Source organism: Amblyraja radiata, chromosome 7 (genome assembly GCF_010909765.2).
Source record: "Amblyraja radiata isolate CabotCenter1 chromosome 7, sAmbRad1.1.pri, whole genome shotgun sequence".
Classification (NCBI taxonomy): Eukaryota; Metazoa; Chordata; class Chondrichthyes; order Rajiformes; family Rajidae; genus Amblyraja; species Amblyraja radiata.
In genome coordinates, this window is record NC_045962.1 from 2,825,314 (window position 1) to 2,848,796 (window position 23,483).

The 23,483-nt window shown below is 42.2% G+C and overlaps 1 protein-coding gene across 1 annotated transcript in view; it reads right to left on the bottom strand.

Annotated features, from left to right (window-relative positions):
- vps16 (VPS16 core subunit of CORVET and HOPS complexes) overlaps positions 1 to 23,217 on the bottom strand; it is a 65,972-nt gene extending 42,755 nt beyond the window's left edge. Inside the window, exons 1-10 of the mRNA XM_033023558.1 lie at positions 23,068 to 23,217; positions 21,729 to 21,814; positions 21,537 to 21,634; positions 19,727 to 19,855; positions 16,017 to 16,161; positions 14,764 to 14,879; positions 8,658 to 8,780; positions 4,538 to 4,593; positions 1,556 to 1,645; positions 921 to 1,015 (exon numbers count right to left, since the gene is read on the bottom strand). Coding sequence (XP_032879449.1) covers positions 921 to 1,015; positions 1,556 to 1,645; positions 4,538 to 4,593; positions 8,658 to 8,780; positions 14,764 to 14,879; positions 16,017 to 16,161; positions 19,727 to 19,855; positions 21,537 to 21,634; positions 21,729 to 21,814; positions 23,068 to 23,117 — 988 coding nt within the window. The 5' untranslated portion in view covers positions 23,118 to 23,217. The remainder of the gene's footprint in view (positions 1 to 920; positions 1,016 to 1,555; positions 1,646 to 4,537; positions 4,594 to 8,657; positions 8,781 to 14,763; positions 14,880 to 16,016; positions 16,162 to 19,726; positions 19,856 to 21,536; positions 21,635 to 21,728; positions 21,815 to 23,067) is intronic.
- Positions 23,218 to 23,483: the final 266 nt, after the last annotated feature.

Here is a 23,483-nt window from a genome sequence, read left to right on the forward strand (position 1 = left end):
CCAGGTGGGACACAGGGAAGAGAGGTATGGAAGGGGAAAGGGAAAAAAGGGGTTGTTTGTAGGTTAGCTACCATTGGAGAATTCAATGTTCATAACATTTGGTTGTCAGCTATCCAAATGGAATACGAGGTGATGTTCCTCCAGTTTGTGCATGACTTGATTTTGGTAATGGAGAAGGCCCAGGACACAAAGTACTCGAATGGGAAGAGGAGTTAAAACGGTTAGTAACTGGGAAGTCCAGCAGGCACGGGCAGGCCGAATGCAAATGCTCAGTGAAACTGTCACCGTATATACTCTTGGTCTCGCCGATGTAAAGGAGGACACATCGGCAACACTGAATGCAGTAGATGAGGTTACAATAGTTGCATGTGAACCTCTGCATCACCTGGCAGGACTGCTGGAGCCCCTGGATGGATGCGAGGGAAGTGGTAAAGGGGAAAGTACCTAGGGAGGGGATGGGTTGGGTAGGAAAGGATGAATGAACCAGGGGTCGCGAAGGGAGACAGATACAAAATGCTGGAGTAACTCAGCGGGACAGGCAGCATCTCTGGAGAGAAGGAATGGGTCACGTTTCGGGTCGAGACCCTTATTCAGAAGAACCCTGCGAAGGGAGCGGTTTCTGCAGAAGGTGTAAAGGGGTGGGATGGGAATATGTCGGATCATGCGGAAAGGTGGTGGAAATGATGGAGAATGAGAATAGAGATATATATAAAATATTATATAAATATGTACAAAATCACTCTATCAGGTAAAAATAGATCTATTTTTAAATGTAAAGACTGTGACACGAAAACATTAAGTATTTCTGCATCCATCTCCCTTTTTGCATTTCCAACATTGTTTTATTGAAAAGTTCCCAGTTTACGAGTAACATAATATTTAACCCAAGTGATGATTTTTGTATTGAACACAGTACTTACGTGGGACCTCATGTAGAAACTCATGAGCGTTTGAGCTAATAATACGAACCCCATCGATCTCAGGTACTAAATGAACATCCTCATCGAGATAAAATCTGAGTTTTAGTTTAGGATTTAAATATATTCAGCGCTTATGAATAGTTAATGTTAGTCCATAAATAAATCATCACATGCGATTACATTTTCACTGAGCAAACTACTCCATGTGGCTGTAAATTAGAAACAATGCTATTTTTTTTTAAATTGAATGCAAAACTAAGTGAATATTTTCTTTGTTCCATCTTCAATTTACAAATTACTCATTCTTATGACAAGCACTCAAGTTTGAAACTTTAGCATAAATACTCTGTAGTTACATGTATTTTGTTTGACGTTCTCCCTAGCCAGTTGTTCCAATGCCTCCACAAACTATAAAATGTTCTACACACTTAGCTGAGGAAACTCTGGTTTGTAAAATACGGCCAACCGCTGCCACGTTGCTTTAAAGTTAAGAAGGTGGTGAATAAATTCTGTATATTCTATGGTTTCTGTGTTGTCCTATGCTATCTGTGCCTTTTCAACCTCACATATTCCTACGTTTCAAAAGCACGACATAAACATTAGATCGATCATTTGCAGCAACAGCATAAGGATACTTGATGGTCTCCTCCGCTCTTCCAGCTATGAAAAGCAATTTATCCCAGATTCCAATTACTGTAGGATTGCTGCTTTTTGGTCTGTTACACCTGAAAAAGCAAAACAAAGGGTTATCAAAGCTAACATTCTTTTCTTACACACATTCAAACATAATTAAGGTAATGGAGATACTGTTGAGCATTGTGTGTTTTTTTTGTTGTTAAACACTGGTTCACTGTAAATTTAGACATATTTTAATTCACATTGATTATGACTGGCCAAAATTGACTAATTACTATTGTTGTGGGGTATTTAACATATTTATTCAATTATTAACTACTGAAAACCACTCCACAGAAATCTTCCTCAGAAGATGTAATAGCACAGTTCAAACACATGACCTGTGCAGATTAAAACAAAATAAATAAATGCAATAAAACATAAGCTCTTAAGTCACAGGAGGAGAATTAGCCCATTCCGTCCATTGAGTCTACTCTGCATTTCAATCATGGCTGATCTATCTTTCCCTGTCGACCCCATTTTCCTGCCTTCTCCCCGTAACTTTTGACACCCTTGCCCATCAAGAACCCATCAATCTTCGCTTTAAAAATACTCACAGACTTGGCACCCACAGGCTTCCTCATCTCCTATTTAAAGGTGCGCCCTTTTATTCTGAGGCTGTGCCCTCTTGTCCTACACTTCCTCCGAGAGGAAACATCCTCTCCACATCCATTCTGTCCAAGCCTTTCATTATTTGGTAAGTTTCAATGAGATCCTCCCTCATCCTTCTAAACAGCGAGCACAGACCCAGAGTCGTCAAACGCTCCTCATATGTTTACCCAATTATCCCCGGGATCATTCTCATGAACCTCCTCTGGACCCTCTCCAATGCCAGCACATCCTTCCTCAGATATGGTGTCCAAAACTGCTTACAATGCAGTCTGACCAGTGCCTCATAAAGCCTCAGCATTACATCCCTGTTTTTATATTATCGTTCTCTCGAAATAACTACCAATTTAACCAGCAAATTCACTTTTTGGTACTCCTGCACCAGCACTCCCAAGTCCCTTTGCACCTCCGATTTCTGAATCCTCTGCAAATTTAGAAAGTATCTACTTCTTCATTCCTATTACCAAAGGGCATGACTGCATATTTGCTATCCTGTATTCCTTCTGCCACTTCTCTGCCCACTCTCCCAACCTGTCCAAGTCCTTCTGCAGACTCCCTGCTTCCTCTACGGTATCTATCTTTGTATCACCCACAAATGTGGCCACAGAGGCATCAATTCCATCATCCAAATCATTGATATACAAAATGAAAAGTAGTGGAACCAACACTGACCCCTGCGGAACACCATGTCACCGGCAGCCAGCCAGTAAAGGCCCACTTTATTCCCACTCTTTGCCTTCTCCCATTCAGCTAACCTTCTATCCATAATACTATCTTCCCTCCAGGACCTGTGCACCTTCCTTTCGTTTTACGAAACAGTTAGAACATAACAGTTTTTTTTAAGTGCCTTCAGATGGAGAGGCAAAACTTGAAACGCAACAGAGAAAGGGTCGGAATGGATTTAGCAAGTTGCTCTGATAGAGACCTGGCATTGAGATGATATGTAACATCATTATTCTATGATTCACACCACTTCTTATCCAGCTTTTAACATTCATTTCTGAACTCTGAGCACAGCCAAGGAACGACCACCCAGCATCTTTCATCTTGTAACCTTTAAGCGATGTATTAGGGAGGCTCTCCCTCAAATTCTGTTCCTCTGAAGATGTGACCTTGGATCAGTGACAGGAACATCCTGGACAAGTCCAATAGCAATCTTGCTCCTAGTTGGGCTCACTGCAGATCAGGAAGAGCACCACATTTCTCTGCTTTTTAATGAGATATTAAATAGAGGCTCAGCCTTCACGGGGTAGAGTGGATAAAACAAATTTAAAAGGAATCAGGTGACAAAGAACATCTTTATACACTCAACACTATTATGATTGGCAGAGATTTTTAGCTGCATCTTCATATGGAGAGGATCAGTACTAAAGTGCCATTACTGAGAGAACTGAGCAGATGGAACCCAGCGCAGTGCAGCACAGGAAGGGGCCGGCACATGATCCATAGCCGCTATTTCCTGAACTTCCATGTGCCTGTCCAAAAGCCTCTTAAATGTCATCGTATCTGCCTCCACCACCACTCCTGGCAGCGTGTTCCAGGCCCCCACCACTCTCTGGGTAAAAAACGTGCCCCGCACATCTCCATTAATCTTTTCCCCTCTCACCTCATAGCTAAGCTATGTTGGACATTTCCATCCTGGGGAAAAAGGTTCTGGCTGTCTACCCTATCTAGGGCTCTCTTAATTATATATACTTCTTTCAAGTTTCCCCTCAACCTCTGATGTTCCAGAGAGAACAATCCATGTTAATCAAACCTCTCCCTGTAGCAGAAACAATCTAATTTTAATTTAGTTTAGAGATGAAGCGCAGAAACAGGCCCTTTGGCCCACCGAGTCCGCACCAACCAGCAATCCCCGCAAATTAACACTATCCTACACACACTAAGGACAATATACATTTATACCAATCCAATTCACCTACAAACCTGCACCTCTTTGGAGTGGGAGAAAACTGAAGATCTTGGAGAAAACCCACGGGGTCACGGGGAGAACGTACAAATTCTGTACAGACAGCACCCATAGTTGGGATCAAACCTGGGTCTCTGGTGCTGCAAGCGCTGTAAGGCAGCAAATCTACCACTGCGCCACCGTGCTAGGTTGCAGGCAGTATTCTGGTGCGTTTGCTACTTTTCTGCAGGGAGCATTGGGAGAATCACGCCAGATTGTTCACACATGCCCTCAGTATCCTTACTCAGAAAATGTCGAACTGCTAGTGATGAAAAGTCCTCAGTTGGCCACTATCAACTTATGTATAGACTTATCAACAGATCTAAAAATTAATCCAATTAACCATGAGTCACATCTGGCAACACCATGCCACCTTGCAACTTACCAGACAAACTGTTTAGGTGCTGTTTGGAAATTCGTGTCAATCATGCACAGCATGTCCTGGAAAAATGCATGGGACACATTTAATTTTGTATAATAGAAACCTTGTTTACATATTTATGTAACTAGATCAATAAAGCAGATACATAAACATTCAGCATACCAAACAAAACTTCCCTTTTACAGATAGTGCTGCTCAAATGTGAGTTATGTTCCTAGAAAACTCATGCTGCAGAAAATCTGGTTCTGAAGACAATGGTGTCAATGGGAGAAAGAGAGTTAGGGGCAAAAGAGTTGTAGGCTTGCAAAAACAAAGCTAATTTCATAGGATTTTCAAACAAAAACGGTATTTTCAATAGCCATAAGTTTGATTTTCAAGCCGAGATTGACAGGTTCTTAATTAATAAGGATGTCAAAGGTTATGAAAAGGCAGAAGAATGGGGTTGAGAGGGAAAGATAGATCAGTCATAATTTAAGTTATGAAGTCGGATGGAAGCTGCATACCCAAATCTCGTTGCACTTATGTGCAATGACAATAAAATATATTATTATTAAATGGTGGAGTAGACGCGATGGGCTGAAAAGCCTAATTCTGCTCCTATGACATTAACAATTTAGGTACTGCAAGCTAAAAATACTAAAGGCTGTGTGTTACATTGTGTAATAGGTTTTGTTGCACAAATGTCAATAGAAGAAATTGCCTGCCAATTTTAATGGCAACCCAGGGTTAAACCATTTAATCAGACAATGTTTTCTGATTATTGAGGGAAAATATTGTTTCCCTGAACTGTTTTAATCCAAGACAGCTTTATTTCCTGCTCTTACAATTTCCAAAATAACTTTTAAATGGTTCTCTACTTCAATGCAAATAGTGTTCCCTAATTCATCACTTGCATTACATTAAATTTGTTTTGCAGAACTCCCTGTATTTCCCTTTTCGTAATTCATTAGTTTTCGCCCTGTCCTGGATTGTCCAACCCTTTTCCACTCTTTCATAAGATAATTTCTCATGCTCAAAATACAATTAACTGTGAAATACCCAACTATAAAATCTTTGTACAAGGTAGAGTTATAAGAAAAATACATTGAACAGAAATTCAGCCCTTGTAGAGTATGCCTAATGTGCATTATGGAACACTTGATATTATATTCTGTTGATCATGGACCAAAATTTTGGAAATGGAGCAGAAATAGCAGCTTCTATTAAATTTGCACACGTCTATGCAGAGCATGGATTTCTTCTCACGAAATGTCCTAATTGGAAACATTGCCTTTTCATTCCCTCCCCAGATGCTGCCTGCACTCCAATTTCAGCTCCAAATGTGAGGAACTCATGAACTTCTTTGTCAGTAAGACTGAGGCTAGGTCATCAGCTACCAGTGCTATTTTTCCCTCCATTTCCAACCCACCAGCCAAATATCCTCTTGTGGTGCGTGGGTCTCAAAAGGAAGCACGAAGTCCAGTGTTTTGAGAGGCACCTTTAATTATGTTCCTCCCGGTTGTAGGGAAGACCAAACAAGAGAAAGATGGCACCCAAACCCCTGCCTTTAAACCCTCTGGCTAAGGGCCGCCTCCGGACTGAACCACTCCCGTGCCGAGGGGTTCGACAGTATGATGGCACGACCCTTGGGAGCCACCACAGGACCCCCCCCCCCCCCCAGAACCAGAGGCACAAAACGCACCGGCGGGCGCACAACCCGGCCGGCCCGTGTGCGGAAGTCATCCGATCGTGGGGCTGGCGGAGGCATAGGTGGAGGGACAGGTCGAGGGAATGGTCGAGGGACCGGCGGGTAGACAGGTGGAGTGACAGGCGGAGGGAGTCGTGAAGGGGGGCGCCCTCGAGGCCGAGGTTGGGCAACCAGCACCGGCTGGTCAATGTTCAGGTGTGCCGGCTTCAACTGGTCAATCGACATTGCCTCCGGCCGGCCCCCCATGTCCAGGATAAAAGTCGACTGCCCGTGTTCCAGCACCCGGAACAGGCCCTCGTACGGCCTCTGGAGTGGCGTCTGGTGGGCATCACGGCGCAGGAAGACGTATGGGCAGTCCCTGAGGGCTGATGGCACGTGTGGGCGAAATGTCCCATGGCGGGACGTCGGGACTGGTGCCTGCAAACTCGCTCGCGAAGGCACTTTAGGGTGGATGAGGGCGTTCCCTGCTGCCCCGACGCCGACGGCACATACTCCCGGAGCACCGTGAGTGGCGAGCCGTACACGAGCTCCGCCGATGATGAGGCCAAGTCCTCTTTGGGAGCAGTCCGGATGCCCAGCATGACCCACGGCAACTCGTCCATCCAGTCCGGGCTGGAGAGTCGTGCCTTCAGTGCTGCCTTTAGCTGCCGGTGGAACCTCTCCACCAGACCGTTAGCTTGCGGGTGGTAAGCCGTGGTGTGGTGTAGCCGCACCCCCAGCAAGCGAGCCATGGCTGACCACAGCTCGGAGGTGAACTGTGGCCCCCGGTCTGAGATGTGCGCCGGCACCCCGAAGCGAGCCGGCACCCCGAAGCGAGCAATCCGGTGCGCGGACAACGCATGAGCACACGTAGCCGTTGAAGTATCAGCCAGCGGAATGGCCTCCGGCCACCGCGTGAAGCGGTCCACCATTGTAAGCAGGTGGGTGATGCCCCGGGACGGCGGGAGAGGCCCTACAATGTCTACGTGGAGATGGTCGAATCGCCGGTGAGGTAGACCAAACTCCTGGAGAGGCGCACGGACATGGCGCTGGATTTTCACCGTCTGGCACGGAATGCAGGTGCGAGCCCAATGGCCAACCTGCTTGCGCAGACCGTGCCACATGAAACGAGCGGCCACTAGTGCCGTTGTCGCCCGGATTGATGGGTGAGCCAGTCCGTGGATCACCTCGAACACCCTCCGGGGCCAGGTGGCAGGGACGATGGGGCGCGGCTGACCGGACGACACATCGCACAGGATTGTCACTCCTCCAGGACCGAGAGGGACATCCTCAAGGCGGAGGCCGGAGATGGCAGTCCGGTAGGCGGGCATCTCATCGTCCGTGAGCTGCGCCTCCGCCAGAGCAGAATAGTCAATTCCGGGCGCCACCTCGACACGGCGTTGATAGCGGGGCGGGACAATGCGTCGGCCACCCGGTTCTCTTTCCCCTCGATGTAGCGGATAGATGTTGTATACTCCGAAATGTTGGCCAATGGAGCGTCGGGAGTCACCAATGTGGTGCGTGGGTCTCAAAAGGAAGCACCAGTGTTTTGAGAGGCACCTTTAATTATGTTCCTCCCGGTTGTAGGGAAGGCCAAACAAGAGAAAGATGGCACCCAAACCCCTGCCTTTAAACCCTCTGGCTAAGGGCCGCCTCCGGACTGAACCACTCCCGTGCCGAGGGGTTCGACAGTATGATGGCACGACCTTTGGGAGCCACCACACTCTACAGATTTCCCTCATTGCAGCCTGAACTTGCTTCTTCTAACTTTCTCCTACCTTCCTTCGTGCCCACTTCAATCTAAATTTATCCATCACATAGCATTCCAGATGACAATTAATCTGCTGAAATTTTCAGCATATTGTTTTTATTTCGTGTTCCAGTTTCTGCAACTTTTTCATTCAGAATTTCACTCAATTATTGTGTTTAAACGCCACACCATTACAAGAAAATCATTCCAATTATGTTGGAAATTGTAAATAAAATCTGATCTGGCAGCATCAGTGGGAAAATAAATATAACATAATAAAATGTGATCTAAAAACAGAAAATGTAAAATGTTGGAAATACTGAGCAGGTCAGGTGCATCTGCTTGTAAAAAAATCATTTCCGATGAGGGAGTCTTCAACAGAAGTGAGAAAGGAAGAAACAAAGTTTGTCGCAGTAGCAGAGTAGATGTGGAAGGTAGAACAAAGGAACATTCTCAGAGAGTAAAATTGTGCAGCAAATGCAGCACATGGGAACAGATTATGCTACCATGGCGATATAATGTTGCTCATGTGGTCCTAAAATACTTAGAAATGTCCAGCACCGAGACTGTACATATAGAGGAAAAGATAAAAGGATGGCAAACAAAATGGCTCTTACATAAACATAGTGAATGAATGAGTTATCCAGAATTGGAGAATTCAATGGAGCCCGGCAGAATGGACTGTGTTCTATCATATTTTGACTCACCTTCAATGAAGAAGAGCCCAGCCAAATACTGCCAGTGTCTGTGAACAGAGCGAGCCATTTATAATTGAATGAAATGGCAATTTGGGTAAATCCACCTACTTGAGGACCAAGACCAGGAGGACTCTGTAATAGAAAACATTTACATTAAGCAAATTACATTAAGTAAATTATTATTTTTTCGTCAACGACTTTTCTCTCTAGTTTCTTAACATTAAACATCTCTTTGTTTTTGTTTAATTATATGCCTCATGCATAGATCTTGTGTTTATACTTATTCTCCAATTTTCTCTACTGTAAAATAACATCACAGTGAGCAGTGGGAAGTAACTTCATGCTGCATTTAGTTAAGCAACTGTCTCTTACCAACTCGTGGCTAATTGTCATGTACCAGAAATATCAGGAACATGATATTATGATGCACCATTGTACTTTATAACATTCTTTAAATTATCCTGCAGATCCAATATACTTCTCAGTTTATTCTGAGTCCTTCTCAGTCGTTCCAGGTGCGACAAAGGTTCACCTGTATCTCCTCCAACCTCATCTACTGCATCCGCTGCTCTAGATGCCAGCTGATTTACATCGGTGAGACCAAGCGTAGGTTGGGCGATCGTTTCGCCGAACACCTCCGCTCAGTCCGCAATAACCTACCTGACCTCCCGGTGGCTCAGCACTTCAACTCCCCCTCCCATTCCCAATCCGACCTCTCTGTCCTGGGTCTCCTCCATTGCCAGAGTGAGCAACAGCGGAAATTGGAGGAACAGCACCTCATATTCCGTCTGGGGACCTTGCATCCTTATGGCATTAACATAGAATTCTCCCAATTTGGCTAGCCCTTGCTGTCTCCTCCCCTTCCTTAACCCTCTAGCTGTCTCCTCCCACCCTCCCATCCGCCCGCCCTCGGGCTCCTCCTCCTCCTCCCCTTTTCCTTCTTTCTTTCCCCCACCCCCCATCAGTCTGAAGAAGGGTTTCGGCCCGAAACGTCGCCTATTTCCTTCGCTCCATAGATGCTGCTGCACCCGCTGAGTTTCCCCAGCAATTTTGTGTACTTCTCAGTTTAGGTCACTTTAGAAAGATCACGGCAATAAACCATTTCTCTTCTACATTTTAGTTACTACCACCTAACTTTGTTACTTGGCTAAGGACTTACTGATAATTATGTTGCTGTACACTGGGACCCTGCTTAGATCAGCGTGCAAATAGCTGATCTGTTCAAGTGCTCTTGGTCTTCAGTCTAAACACATCCCCAAAGCCATCGATTTGGCCTATGGGAGGGTTGCACGTAAGGTCATCGGGTCAAAGGGCGTGACGCACAGAGCAGCTCAATCCATGTGGAGTACATGGCAGCTTCCACCATAGACAGTTAATGCACGAAACGCGTACTTTCTTACCCGTTAAAAACCGCCAAAATTGTCATTTTTTGTGCTGTAAATAATTGTGGAAATCGGGGTAAGCATGAGAGACATTTATCCTACTTCAGAATTGCAAAAGTGAGGAGAAATTATGGTGGAGAGAAGTGCCAGCTAAAGGGACAACAACAGCTAACGTGGTTGGCGAACATTGGCCATGCAGATATCAAGATTGAAAATATTGGCAATTACTGCATTTGCTCACTGCATTTCATCAACAGTAAGGCATTATTTGTGTGTTTTCTTCATTCCTTTGGTATCTAAAATGTTCAGAAGTGATAAATCTGGCTGTAAAATTTTTTAATTGCCCATGGTTCTGAAGTGGGTTTTTACATGCAAAAAGAAAACACTTCTGAAGCTAAATTTATCATTAAAAAAATCCCCAGACTTACGAGTGGTGTGTGGAAAAGTAAGTTTTCTATCATTATGCTACTAAGATGTATATTTTGGCAAATAATAAAATGTCCTGACAGCTTAAACACCCACTCCCTTTCAAAGATATTGTCAATTTGCTTATATTATGTCCAATTAACAGCTGACAATTATGCCATTCCTTGGCTTGCATCTGAGTAATATGTAATTCAAAACCCACACATGGTTTGCGATTTTTTTAAATTATAAATTTTGCTTCAGCAGCGTTTTCTTTTTGCGTGTAAAAACCCACTTGAGAACCATGGGTGATTTTAAAATTTTACAACCAGATTTATCACTTCTGATGGCAGTATTTATACAAGGTAGCAATGTTACAAAATTTTGAGATTTTAAAAATCAAGTCTGTAATTTATCCCATCAGATAAAGCATAAAAATAAGTTTAATTTGACACCTAATTCACTTTCATATCTCAAGTATTAAAAAAGTTATGGCCATTTTCATACTCGGAAATGAGCATCTTGTTCCCTATTGATTTTCTATGGACATAACAAAAAAGTTGTGATCGTGAACAGTCAAAAGCCCATAACTTTCTTAAAAATTAAGAGAACTGAATGAAATTTTCAGTTATCATAGATTGAAGCATTCTGAAACAAATATAAAATAATCTTACTTGGATGACCTGAAATTAAAGCATATAATTAGTTAGTTACCTAATTGTAGCTAATTTCAGACTTCAATTACTAGATCTAAACATCTATCCATTTCTTAATAAATGATTAACATTTTTAAATAGCCTAAATGTCCAAATAATATTCACAAATAAATCACAATAAAACATGATTTTTAAATCTCATTTACATTAATTTATAGGCCAAATGGAAGGAATTCAGTGTTCAATTGCTGTAAATAAATGCCCATTTAAATCAGCTTTCCAGTGGGTCCCTGTGGAACGCGCTGGTTTAGAACGTTCACATTGCGGTAGATTTGTGCCCTCAAATGCCCAGAAAAATACTGCGCGATATAATGGGGCCAAAATGAGCTACTCGCAATAGTAAACTTTGTATAACGGGATCTTTAGAAGCCCTTTTTAATGTAAAAATATACAACCTACCTTCAGCTGTCTGCTTTATGAGACCCTGCGGTTGCTGGCGGTCGCGGGTTTAGAGATTGATTTTTAAACTACTATAACTATTATTCAAGGCCTTTAAACCTAATAATAGCTTTTGCGACGGGGTCTTCCAGCGATTTTTCGTTAATAATTAACTAGGCTGAACATCTTCGATTTGAACAGCCTAGAGAAAATCGCGTTTTAAACCCGCCCCCTCTAAACGGCGCCAAAATCGCGCACACCCGTAGCGGCAGATTTTCAAAGACGCTTCAGGTAGGCTTTGCAACATACCTATACAAGGTACTCCAAAAATTCAATATGGGAGAGAATTTTATTAGATGGGTTAAACTACTTTACGATAGACCTACGGCAAGAATATTAACTAACAATACGCTATCTCCAAAATTTTACTTATCAAGGGGTAATAGGCAAGGGTGTGCCTTATCACCATTGCTATTTGCCCTTATGATAGAACCGTTGGCCGAAAGGATTAGAAATCACCCGAATATTCACGGATATAACACTAAGGATTCAAAGAATAAAATTTCACTATATGCTGATGATATTCTTTTATATATTACTAATACACAAACGAGTATACCCACCTTATTAACACTAATTGAGGAATTCGGCTCTTTTTCAGGATATAGAATAAATTGGGATAAAAGCGAAATTATGTCTTTAAAACCACAGGATTCGAGACATTTACTAAAATTCCCCTTCAAAATTGCAACAGAAAAATTCAAGTATCTGGGTATTCAAATTACAAGAAGACACAAATCATTATTTAGTGCCAATTTTATACCACTATTAAATAAACTGAATGATATGATTAAATTTTGGAAAACACTTCCGCTCTCATTGATAGGTAGAATCAACGCTATAAAAATGACTTTCTTACCACAATTAATATATTTGTTTCAAGCGATCCCAATATATATTCCAAAATATTTTTTTAAAAAACTAGATTCCACTGTTACTAATTTTATATGGGATTACAGAACACATAGAATTCAACGAAAGCATTTGTGCAAATCTAAAGAAGTTGGGGGTTTATCATTACCTAACTTTATGTATTACTACTGGGCAGTGCATATTAAGAACATAATGTACTGGCTGGATAGTTCCACTCAGCAGTTGGAGTGGATAAGAATGGAGAAAGAGGAGTGCTATCCGCACGATATAGGAACGATCCTGCTCTCACCGATAAAATTGAATAGTATAATATATAAGAAGAACCCAATTATTCACAATATAATAAGAATTTGGAAACAAATAAAAGTATCCTTGAAATTAAATAATTTATCAGTACTAACCCCACTATTGAACAACCCCGCATTCAAACCTTCTCTCATCGACAACACATATCAACAATGGGATAGACTGGGGATTAGGAAAGTAGGGGATATGTATGAATTGGGTAAACTGTTATCATTTCAACAATTAAAATTTAAATTTAAATTGAAGGATAATCAATATTTTAAATATATACAGGTATGTGACTTTATGAAGAAATATATACATAGATTTCAAACTATATTTTTAGACCCTTTAGAAGAAGCAATGAATATTAAGGCTGATTCACAAAAATTAATTTCATACTTTTATAATAATATATTAGATAGAGAATCACCCTCAACAGAAGCACTAAGGGAAGATTGGGAACATGAGCTAATGATAAAGATCTCGAAGGATAGATGGGAAAAGTATTTGATGAATACACATAACTGTTCTATTAATACAAGACATAATTTAATTCAATTCAAATTATTACATAGACTATATTATTCAAAAACGAGGTTGAATAAATTTTATCCAAACGTCTCTCCCAGATGCGATAAATGTTTGTTTCAAAACGCTAATATAACACATTCATTTGTAGGATGTACAAAGTTGAATAAATTTTGGAGTGATATATTTGATATATTTACAAAGCTCTTCAAGTCAAGAATAGAACCCAAAATGGAATGGATTATATTTGGAATAATAGGAGAAGATACCAATTTAAATAAAGACCAAAATGTTTTTTTTAATTATGGTTTAATAATTAGAAAGAAATTGATACTTAAATTTTGGAAAAATACAACCATACCAACTGTTAAAATGTGGATTAGGAATATGATGGACATAGCACGCCTTGAAGAAATGAGACTCCGACTAATAGATAAATATGACCAATTCTTAAGGAGTTGGTCTCCTTTCATCGACTTTTTGGAATCATGTGATGCAGCGGTACCATAAGGATTGCTGATTTCAGTTCATGACGTGGATAGATCTACATCTCCGAATATAGATTTGAAAAATTCTCTTTTAAGGGGCCTTTTCTTCTATTTCTACTTTCCACCTTTTCTTTTTTATTTTATTTTTTTATTTTTATTTTTTATATCCACACTTCACATTTTTCTACTCTCTACCATCTATTTTTCCACTCTTTCCCCTTTCTATTGTTTTCTTTTTCTTGTCTTGCCTACTCATAACATAAAACTAGAGGTTGTACATAGAATGGATTACGGTATGACATAGTTGGCACCTAAAATTAGGTGCCACTGTATTGTTTTGTATTGTATTAACTTCTAATAAAATAAACAAAAAAAACAAAAAAACGATTTATCACTTCTGAAACTTTTTAGATAACAATCAAGAAAAAACACAAATTATGCCTTACTGTTGATGAAATGCAGTGAGCAAACGCGATAATTCCCAATATTTTCAATCATGATATCTGCAATGTTCGCCAATCACTTTAGCTGTTGTTGGCCCTTCAGCTGCTGCTTCTCTCTACCATCATTTCTCTTCACTTTTGGAATTCTGAAGTAGGATAAATGTCTCTCAAGCTTACCCCGATTTCCATAATTATTTACAGCGCAAAAATTGACCATTTCTGTGGTTTTTAACAGGTCCGCGACCCTGGAAACAATGGTAGGTGCTTACCGGCAGTTCACCGCGGGTACTCCAATTGGCGTTGCGTGGCAACAATGCGGGTCAAGGGTCGTGACATCAACTGCCGTGCAACCTCCCTATAGACCAACATCTGCAGTTCATTCGTACACAGGATTGTAGCCCATTTGCCATCCAACAGCAGCATTCAAATGCCATTTGGTTGTCCAAGCCACTTATACGCTATCAACTTGACAAATGTTGGACATATTTGAATCATGATTTAGCTTATTGTGTAAACTACATCGCTTACAATGCTCAGGCAGATTTTCTGCTTACCACAGATTTGTAGGATGCATTATCTAAGACGTACAAATCCTTCCCAGTAGCCAGAATAATTTTAGTTTGTCGATCTTCCATTAATACAGCCCAACATGTTGGTGGACATTTTAATCCTGTTGGAAAAATATTTTAATATAACTTTAAATCAAATATTTTAATCTAGAACATTTTCACTCATATATAACTTATCTGAATAAAGATGAAACACCACACATTGGTTTCACTAGGCTAGTATTATTATAACTATGGGGATCCATAAACGGCAGGAGGAAATTTAAAGTTGCCATTGAATAATGGACGAAGACAAACAAAATTGTGGGAGCATCACATTGACATTAATAATAATAATCTGTACTTAGATGGATTCATGCAGCGGCTGCAGGTGGGGTGTTTCACTGCCTTTCACATCTCGGCCTGTACATCAGCCCAATCTAACCCCAGCAACTGGTTCCTTTAACAGCAAGGCAGACCACTTCCCCAAAACCTCTGCAGCAATCACGTTCACCGACAATCACCAAGTCCCGGCCCATGCCAAACTGTCCTTTTAATGTAGCTGCTGCAGTCTGCTCTCTTTCTCCAGAGAGAATCCCCTTGCAACAGCTGAGTGGGAGCATTCAGCAAACCAGGGCTGTGCCAAAGAAAAATTGTGGTGGATGCCTAAATGCTCACTTGCAATGTAAAGTTAACTGCTCATGGCTGAAATAAGACAATATCACATCTAAAAAAGACAATCACATCTAGTCCACTTTGCATTTGATTTTTCAAAAATAAATTTACAAAAATGTTTCTAGATTTCTTCCTCACAGTTAACTAACTTCCCTTTCAGACAGTGAGACACACGCACACACAATAGACTGTAAATGCTGAATCTGGAGCAAGTGCTGATGCAGGGTCTCCACCTGAAATGTTGATCACCTCTTTGCATCAAGGTTCAATCTACCTTTGTACAGTAAGGATTAATTAGATTTTTTCCATCAAAATATAGAGGAAATACGTGCAGATAATTTGTGATTAAAATGTCTATCACCCTCTCTGCCAACACTGCCACTGAGCTATTCAGTACCTCTATGTCTCTATCACAGACATTACATTTGCCCTCTTTATCCACCCTTCTCTGCACCTTAAAACATGTTTAATTTCTACATTTCAAAGTTTTAAGGGTATTATTTTTACTAAAATTACTTAAATGTAAGAATCTGAAGTAAATTGAACACTGCAGCTCGATTCCAATATGGAATGTCAGCGTTTACCTGGAATTTCAGGAAATCGACGGAGTTTGAGATCATCTATATTTGTGGCAAGTGTGAAACGAAAAGCACCAGTAAGTATAGCAATTCCTGAGCCATAAGCAGAGTGGAAAACTTTGGCCTCCATAACTCGATTCTGTAGCACCTCCTTCAAAAATCAGGGCAATGCAAAACATCATTGTTTTGGTTTGCACAACAATCAGTAACAATTATGCAATATTTAAACAAATTGAATACAGCCTGCTTGAGATGCAGTTGTAACTCAATTCTCAATTCATTGGTATTGGCAAATTTGAAGGAATTACTTTTTTTTTTTTTTAAAGTCAACTCAACAATGGATCCACTTTTTGAGGTCCCTACTAAATCCTTTTGCAAAAATGTATTCCACTACCACTGTACCTGCAAAAATAAATACACTAAAAATGTTTCAATGTTATTCCTGTTCCATTTCGAAAACTGAAATTCGCAGCCTGGCCTTTTAGAAACATAGAAACATAGAAAATAGGTGCAGGAGTAGGCCATTCGGCCCTTCGAGCCTGCACCGCCATTCAATATGATCATGGCTGATCATCCAACTCAGTATCCTGTACCTGCCAGCCCATCTAACTCCCTCTTAAATATAGCTAATGAACTGGCCTCAACTACCTTCTGTGGCAGAGAATTCCACAGATTCACCACTCTCTGTGTGAAATATGTTTTCCTCATCTCGGTCCTAAAAGATTTCCCCCTTATCCTTAAACTGTGATCCCTTGTTCTGGACTTCCCCAACATCGGGAACAATCTTCCTGCATCTATCCTGTCCAACCCCTTAAGAATTTTATAAGTTTCTATAAGATCCCCCCTCAATCTTCTAAATTCTAGCGAGTACAAGCCGAGTCTATCCAGTCTTTCTTCATATGAAAGTCCTAACATTCCAGGAATCAGTCTGGTGAACCTTCTCTGTACTCCCTCTATTGCAAGAATGTCTTTCCTCAGATTTGGAGACCAAAACTGTACGCAATACTCCAGGTGTGGTCTCACCAAGACCCTGTACAACTGCAGTAGAACCTCCCTGCTCCTATACTCAAATTCTTTTGCTATGAATGCTAACATACCATTCGCTTTCTTCACTGCCTGCTGCACCTGCATGCCTACTTTCAATGACTGGTGTACCATGACACCCAGGTCTCGTTGCATCTCCCCCTTTTGAACTTGAACTTCAACCAAATTATATTTGAATTAAAAACACGTGTTCAAAACAACACATTTCTTAGCTGAATGAAGAGTTTTGTAAGACTTCCAAATCAGAATAGCACATGTCATCGGCAGAGTAAAGCAACCACTACTCATTAACATGCTATACAAGGACTGGGGTAAGGCAAGGTAATGGAATAATATTGATAAAATTTCATCTTATTTTACAAGCTACATTCAAGCGCAATTACCACATTGAATCATAAATTAGCATCTAGGTGTGCAAACTATGATCCGGAAACAATGAATAAGTTACTGGAGAGTATTCTGAGGGATAAGATATACATGCATTACATGGACAAGGCTGAGTATGGATAGTCAACATGGTTTTGCACGTGGGAAATCGTGCCTCAGGAATTTGATTGAGCTTTTTTTTTTTAAGATGTGACCAAAAAGGTTGATGAAGGCAGAGCTGTAGATGTTGTATATCAAAGATAGACACAAAATGCTGGAGTAACTCAGCAGGACAGGCAGCATCTCTGGATAGAAGCAATGGGTGATGTTTCGGGTTGAGACCCTTCTCCAGAAGGGTCTCGACCCAAAATGTCACCCATTCTTTCTCTCCAGAGATGCTGCCTGTTCTGCTGTTACTCCAGCATTTTGCGTCTAACTTCGGTGTAAACCAGCATCCACAGTTCTATCCTACACATATAGATGTTGTATATATGGATTTCAACAAGGCATTCAACAAGGTTATCTTATATCAATGATTTGGATGAGAATGTACATGGCATGGTTAACAAGTTTGTAGATGACACAAAAGTGGGTGGTATTGCAGAAGGTGAAGATGGTTGTCAAAAATTGCAGTAGGATTTTGATCTGTTGGCCATGTGGGTGGAGGAATGGTTGATGGAATTTAATACAGGGATATGTGAGGTGTTCCATTTTGGGAGCACATTCACTGGTCAGGACCTACACAGTGAGGGGTAGGGCTCTGGAGAATGTTGTAAAGCAGAGGGAACTAGGAGTGCAGGTACATGGCTCCTTGAAATTGGGGGTCATAGGTAGATAAGGTGGTCAAAAAGGCTTTTGGCACATTGGCCTTCATCAGTCAGAGTATTGGGTATAGAAGTTGGGAGGTCATGTTGCAGTTGTACCAGACGTTGGTGAGGCCGTTTTTCGAGTATTGTGTTCAGTTCAGGGCGCCATGTTATAGAAAGGATGTTGTCAAGCTAGAAAGGGTTCAGAGAAGATTCTCCATGATGTTGCCAGGACTCGAGGGCCTGAGCTATTGGGAGAAGTTGAGCAGACTATGACCCTATTTCTTGGAGCGCAGGAGGATGAGCGATGATCTTAAGGAGGTGTGCAAAATCACTAGAGAAATAGATCGGACAGAAGTGCAAAGTCTCTTGCCCAGAGTAGGGGAAACGAGAACAAGAGGATATGGGTTTATGGTGAGGGGGGGGGGGGGGGAGAAAGATATAGTTGGAAGCCGAGGGGTAACCTTTTTGCACAAAGTGTAGTGAGTGTATGGAATGAGCTGCTGGAGGAGGTAGTTGAGGCAGGCACAAATGTAATGTATAAGAAACATTCAAACAGTTACATAGATAGGATAGGGTTAAAGGGATACGAGTTAAACGCAGGCAGGTGGAACTAGTGCAGATGGGACATGTTGGTCGGCGTGGACAAGTTGGGCGGAAGGGCCTGTTCCCATGCTGTATGATTCTATAACTCTATGACTTTGGGTAACCTATCAATCTATATATTGACCAAAGTATAAATGTAAAAGATAGCAAGGCAATGTCTCCTCTTCTAATCACGTGGCTAAAATATTTAAGGCTTAATTAAAAATCCATCATTCAACAACTTAGCTCCTCGTAAATCCTCCACTCAACTCCCCTCAGCCCAATCCCCTTTCAATTCCCTTTCTTCATCATGAAATATAGTTCTACAAGGTACAAGCATCTACTGCTCTATCGAACAATATATTTTCTGCTCGAATAACACAACTTTTAATTGTCAGTTTAATTTAACTTTTCATTTTAACTTTTTAAATTAACACTTTATTAATTGTGTTCAGTTTTCATAGGAGCTACTAGAAAGAATGATTCTACCTCCCTCATCCTTGCCAAAGCAAAGTTCAGCAATCCTTGAACTTCAGCAAATCCTTGAAGTTCAGCAAAACGGCCTCACCAACGTTTGGTACAACTGCAACATGACCTCCCAACTTCTATACCCAATACTTGATATAGTATCTTGATATCACATCTTGATATAGTAAACCAAGGAATGAAACTGGAAGTTAGTCATCCCATGACCCAATCAATAGATTCGGCCTGCTAACTACATAAGAGAATACCCAATAATTAAATCTAAAAATAAGTAAGTCTTCAGATAAAATGCCAGTCTGCTGAGGACTGACTTAAGTGTGTAAAGGAAAATAGATGAAGATTCGTGGGAGCAATGAATACCGTAATTCTATCTGCGATCTCTTTATGAGAATGATCTAATTTGTATGGTAATGTTTGACAGGAACTTACATTACCCATGCTGAAGTGTCTCTTAAATGTGCCAAAAATATTATGGATTAGAACAGTTCCATCATCTTGTATACAGAGAAGATCCTCATTTGTAGTCCATCCAATGTGAACCACTATACCACTTTTCCACTGCAGAGACAAAAGTACCATAAAGTTTTAATATTTCGCTTCTGAATTAGTTTAACTTTAATTCAAACATAAACATAGAAAGGTCCATATTTATCCATAATAATATTTTATAGCTAGTCATGTTTACACTTAGATATTTAATTTAGAATTTTAAAAAAAAACCTTGCTAGATTGGAAAGCTCCCCATTGGATTGCAACCTTGTCGTGCTCGGGGAGCTTGTGTGTCTCAGTGACCCCTAGAGCTATGCCAGCGGGAGATTCGTCTCCTGTTAGGGTCTCCCATGCTGGACGGGTCGAAGGGTAGAGGCGAGACGAAGAGCGATCCACTGGTCCTCCTGGTTGGAGGTTGAGCACAGGGCTAACAACCCTGTCTCGTAAAACAAATATGTTACGGAAACAGCAAATGGAGGAATCAACACTACTGGGCGTGATGGACTTCCAGGGCTACCTGACCTGGGGTAGTGTCCAGAAGCTAGCCCAGAACACACAGGAGTGAAGGACCTCCGTTGCTGCCCTACATGTCAGGGGGCATAATAGGCAGTAAGTACGTAAGTAAGTAGATTGGAAAGGAATCATAACTTGCTGAGAGATCAATTGTTCCCCCTTTCAGTCTGAAGAAGGGTCTTGACCCAAACTGTCACCCATCCTTTTTCTCCTTGACCCACTGAGTTACTCCAGCACTTTGTGTCTTTCTTTGGTATAACAAGCATCTGCAGTTCTGTGTTTCTACAATTATTCCCCCTCTCTCTATCCACGTTTGTGTGGGGCTAAGACGATTATTTTCCAAGGTAGACACAAAAAGCTGGAGTAACTCAGCGGGTGAGGCAGCATCTCTGGAGAGAAGGAATGGGTGACATTTCGAGTCGAGACCCTTCTTGAAACTGATGGTAGGGGAGGGGGCAGGACAAAGATAGAATGTAGGCAGAGACAGTAAGACTAGTGGGAGAACTGGGAAGGGGAAGGGGATAGAGAGAAAAAGCAAGGGCTATCTGAAGTTAGATGTTCATATCGCTGGGGTGTAAAGTACCCAAGCGAAATATGAGATGCTGTTCCTCCAATTTTCGCTGGGCCTCACTCTGACAATGGAGGAGGCCGAGAACAGAAAGGTCAGATTGGGAATGGGAGGGATTAATTTCCTATGGTAGTCCAGTTTAGATTAGTTTAATTTCAAGACACAGCATGGAAACAAGACCTTCGGCCCATGGAGACCGTGCCGACCAGCGATTCTTGCATGCTAACACTATCCTACACGCGCACGGGACAATTTACAATTTTACCAAGCCAAATGGCCTACAAACCTGTACATCTTTGGAGTGTGGGAGGACCCGGAGAAAACCCACGCAGGACACGGAGAGAACGAACAAACAGCACCCATAGTCAAGATCGAACCCGGGTGCAGTGGGACAGCAATTCTACACCGTTCTGCCCTTTGTAATCCATCCAATGGATGGTACTTTAAAGATAGCCACAAAAAGCTGGAGTAACTCAGCGGGACAGGCAGCATCTTTGGAGAGAAGGAATGGGTGACGTTTCGGGTCGAGACCCTTCTTCAGACTGATAGAACTTTAAGCAGTACTCATATAAATCACACCATTAACATATATTTTCCACAAGCTGTTATTTATTTGCCAAATTTGGCTTCAAAACAGTGCATCAAAAATAATAGAAATGTAAAGCTTACCGGAAAAGAAACTATTCGATTTCCTGAAGAAGAGTATATTTCCATGACTGGACGGAAACTTGGAGACCTCTCCTTTCGGGATTCATTGATCATCAAGGCTACAACAGACATTTATGACAATGTTAACAAGAGTTTTGCAACAAAGAATTGCTTAAAATGTGAGAAAGGAGCTGGAAGGTGCATTGATCTTACCAATCGGACCACCATATGGTGCGGCTGCAATTAAAGAGTTACTGATATCCTCCTTCAGCTTCCATTCGGAATACAGGGCAAACTTCCTGCGCAGAGTACAAAACAGAGTTACCAAAGCAGAAACGTTGTGAACATCAAGCCAATAAATGCAATGATTTTACAAAAAAAGACAGTGCTTTTTGAGTAGCTCAGTGGATCAGGCAGCATCTCTGGGAAACATGGTTAGACATGCCAGAGATGCAGCCTGACCCGCTGAGTTACATTGGAGGAACCCATATTTCATATTTTGCTTGGGCAGCTTACAGCCCAGTTGTATGAATATTGATTTCTCTCACTTCAGATAGCCCCGGCATTCCCTCTCTCTCTATCCCTCCCCCACCCAAGTCGCACTAGCTTCTCATTTAAACCCTACAAACAGCTAACAATGGCCTGTTTCCTTTATCATCGTTACTTTTTTGCATATCTTTCACTCATTGTCCTTTATCTCACCACATCACCGTCTATATCTCTCATTTCCCTTATCCCTAACCATCCTGAAGAAGGGTCTCAACCCGAAATGTCACCCATTCCTTCTCTCAAGATGCTGCCTGTCCCACTGAGTTACTCCAGTTTTATGTGTCTATCTTCAGCTGAGTTACTCCATCACTTTGTATTTGTTTTGTAAACCAGCATCTACAATTGCTTGTTCCTCCATTGCAATGTTTTGATTTTGTTGATATCCCATTAAGGATTTCTTGTTTACAGCAAAATAACTACAGACAGGGTGGCCATGACCTGAGCTTTGTTTTGCTTTGTATATACATATATAAGGATGCCCCAGGTAGGGGAAGCAGCAGCAGCAACGTTGAGGTGGCATTTCTCGTTTTTGATTCTTCTCCATCAAACAGCCTGAATATCCATTCGTTTCCTTCAACTGTCAGAACAGTCCGCGCTGGAAACCCACAGTGACAAACAACACTGAAGAAGGGTCTCGACCCCATTCCTTCTCTCCACAGATGCTGCCTGTCCCGCTGAGTTACTCCATCCAGCACTTTGTGTCCAACTACAGTTCAACATCAGCTGCTCGGGAATGAGCCGTAACATGAAGTGTTGCATTTGTTCAGCCACTAGACCCTGACAACCAGCTCCGCCGCTCTCCCCGGTGCCTGTTTACCAGCAGTTATTAGTATTAGCACGGTATTAGAGGGAGGGGCTGCAGATGCTGCTTTACACCGAACCTGCTGGAGTAAGTTTGTGCTGGCGGGAGGGCCGGGCCGGTGAGGGGCCGAGCGGCCTCAGGCCGGGGCACGGAGAGAGGGAGGGGAGGGAAGAGCCGCAGCCCCTCACCGGAGACACCGACCTGTAAAACACATCCCCCAGCGGGTTCCAGTTGGCCGTGACGAACGCCATGGCCGCCGCCGCTGCTGGAGGCTCTGGGAGGCCCCGACCCCGACCCCGACCCCGCTCGGCAGCAAGGATGCTAGAGATCTGTGCTCGACAGTGACGGTGCGGCAGCAACCTCACCCGCCCGCGACAGCGACGCCGCCGGCCGGCCGCCCACTCCTGCAGCAACGTTGACCTCCCACCTCCCTCCCCCATCCCACACTCACTGCCAAAGATCATAGAGGAGCTCTATGATCTTTGCTCACTGCCCCTTTCCCACGCCCCCCATCTCACTCCACCTCCTCTCCCCCCATCCCACTCCCCCATCTCACTCCACCTCCCCCCCCCATCACACTTCCCCCCATCCCCATCCCACTTGCCCATTCCACCCCC